A 1,960-nucleotide genomic window follows, 5' to 3' on the forward strand; every position below is an offset into this window, starting at 1 on the left:
TCACTGAAATTGACCGCCGAGACGTTCTCTCTCTCTCCGGCTACCATTTTGTACCCGGGTCCGTTTCCGTACAGGATGGAAGTGAAGGGCTTCTTGTCCATGTCGCTCTGCATCGGGGCCAGCCCTAGACAAAGAGGAAGCCATCTTTACTAATGCTTCTCCCACAACCTCTTTGGGGCCTGTCTCTACGTGGACATTAAAGGGTTGATCCTGGCATTAAGCTGGCACCTAATGAGAAGGAAGGACTCACTGGAGAAGAGCCTGATGCCGGGAAAGATGGAGGGCAAGAGAAGAAGGGGACGGCAGAGAATGAGGTGGCTGGATGGAGTCCCTGAAGCAGCAGGCGTGAGCTTCAATGGACTCCAGAAGATGGTACAGGACAGGAAGGCCTGGAGGAACGTGGTCCATGGGGTCGCGATGGGTCAGACACGACTTCGCAACTAACAACAACAAATACTTCCCAGGCCCCTTTCGCCCAGGGCGAGGGAGGACCAGTGTTGTGGCACCAGCTAGCACAATAATGTACCCCACAAGTTTCGTTTCCCCCCAGGGAACTGCGTTCTCTGCTATCCAAGGGCATTTTGCTGACCAAGAACTCAAAACATTCACACAGGGTTAGGGGCGCCAGTTCACAGGAGACGTCCCATACCGAAAATGGAGTTGCCACGGGTTGTGTAGCCCCCGAAGGTGAAGACGTGGGAGTGGTCCGCGGTCACCACCGTCAGGGTGTCTTCGGAAGAGGTCAGGATGCCAGCCTCGCCGATGGCTCGGTCCATTTCCACCGTCTCGTGGAGGGCCTGCTTGGCCTTCCCCTCGTGGTGCCCGTGGTCAATCCTGCCCCCTTCAGAGAACGGAGAGGGTGAATTCCCGCCCTCGGTTCCCACAGCCCTCTTCAGTCCCTCCCCCTCCCCAGCAGCCACGGCGTTCCCCCTCCCCGTGGCTCACCCTCCACCAGGAGAAAGAATCCATGGGGGTTCTTCTGCAGCATCCGGATCGCCACCCTCACCATTTCGGTCAAGGAAGGATCGGTTTGGTTGTTCCTGCTCAGTTCGTACATCATGTCGATGGGCTCAAAGAGACCTGCAGAGGAGAGGGGGGAGGACTTGGCAAGAGCTGCCCAGAAGATGCCAACCCAGGCAGCTGAGGAGGGGGGGAGTGGGGTTCCACCAGGACCCCTGCCCTCCCTCCAGCTGCTGCCCTTCAGCGTCTTCCTGGCCTGGGGATGAACTGCTGTGTTCACGGTTGCATGCCATGGTATGTTCTGGCTGCTGCCACTCCTGTGAGGGTCTCTTATAATAATAATAATAAAAGTTGGAAGAGACCTTGGAGATCATCTAGTCAATCCGCTGCTCAGGTAGGAAACCCTATAGTACCATTTCAGACAAATGGCTGTCCAGTCTCTTCTTAAAAACTTCCAGTGTTGGAGCATTCACAACTTCTGGAGGCAGGTTGTTCCACTGGTTAATTGTTCTCACTGTCAGGAAGTTTCTCCTTAGTTCTAGGTTGCTTCTCTCCTTGATTAGTTTCCATCCGTTGCTTCTTGTCCTGCCTTCAGGGGCTTTGGAGAATAACCCTGCTCCTTTCTCCCTGCCAGGATGCCAACACTCAGCTGCCCATCCTCTCCTCTCTTGGGGTCCCCAACGCCCCCTCCCCTCGCAAGAAGAAATTCTCACACGGAGAGTAGAACTTGCAGCAAATAATTACCCCCAAGCCAAAACGGACTGTCTCCTCAGAAGAGATCAGTATTTCCCCCCCCTTCCCCATTAAACAAAAATGGGAGAGCAAGTTTTTAAGAAGAGACTGGACAGCCATTTGTCTGAAATGGTATAGGGTTTCCTGCCTGAGCAGGGGGTTGGACTAGATGACCTCCAAGGTCCCTTCCGAGTCTGTTATTCTTTCTTTCTTTCTTTCTTTCTTTCTTTCTTTCTTTCTTTCTTTCTTTCTTTCTTTCTTTCTTTCT

The 1,960-nt window shown here is 53.5% G+C and overlaps 1 protein-coding gene across 1 annotated transcript in view; it reads right to left on the reverse strand.

Annotated features, from left to right (window-relative positions):
- Positions 1-5: 5 nt before the first annotated feature.
- LOC107301398 (alkaline phosphatase, tissue-nonspecific isozyme-like) overlaps positions 6-1,960 on the reverse strand; it is a gene marked incomplete at both ends in the record, with an annotated part of 9,662 nt that continues 7,707 nt past the window's right edge. Inside the window, 3 exons of the mRNA XM_015830632.1 lie at positions 6-124; positions 650-841; positions 946-1,080. Coding sequence (XP_015686118.1) covers positions 6-124; positions 650-841; positions 946-1,080 — 446 coding nt within the window. The remainder of the gene's footprint in view (positions 125-649; positions 842-945; positions 1,081-1,960) is intronic.

This window comes from Protobothrops mucrosquamatus, unplaced genomic scaffold (assembly GCF_001527695.2).
Source record: "Protobothrops mucrosquamatus isolate PMUCROS unplaced genomic scaffold, P.Mucros_1.0 scaffold12268, whole genome shotgun sequence".
NCBI lineage: Eukaryota > Metazoa > Chordata > Lepidosauria > Squamata > Viperidae > Protobothrops > Protobothrops mucrosquamatus.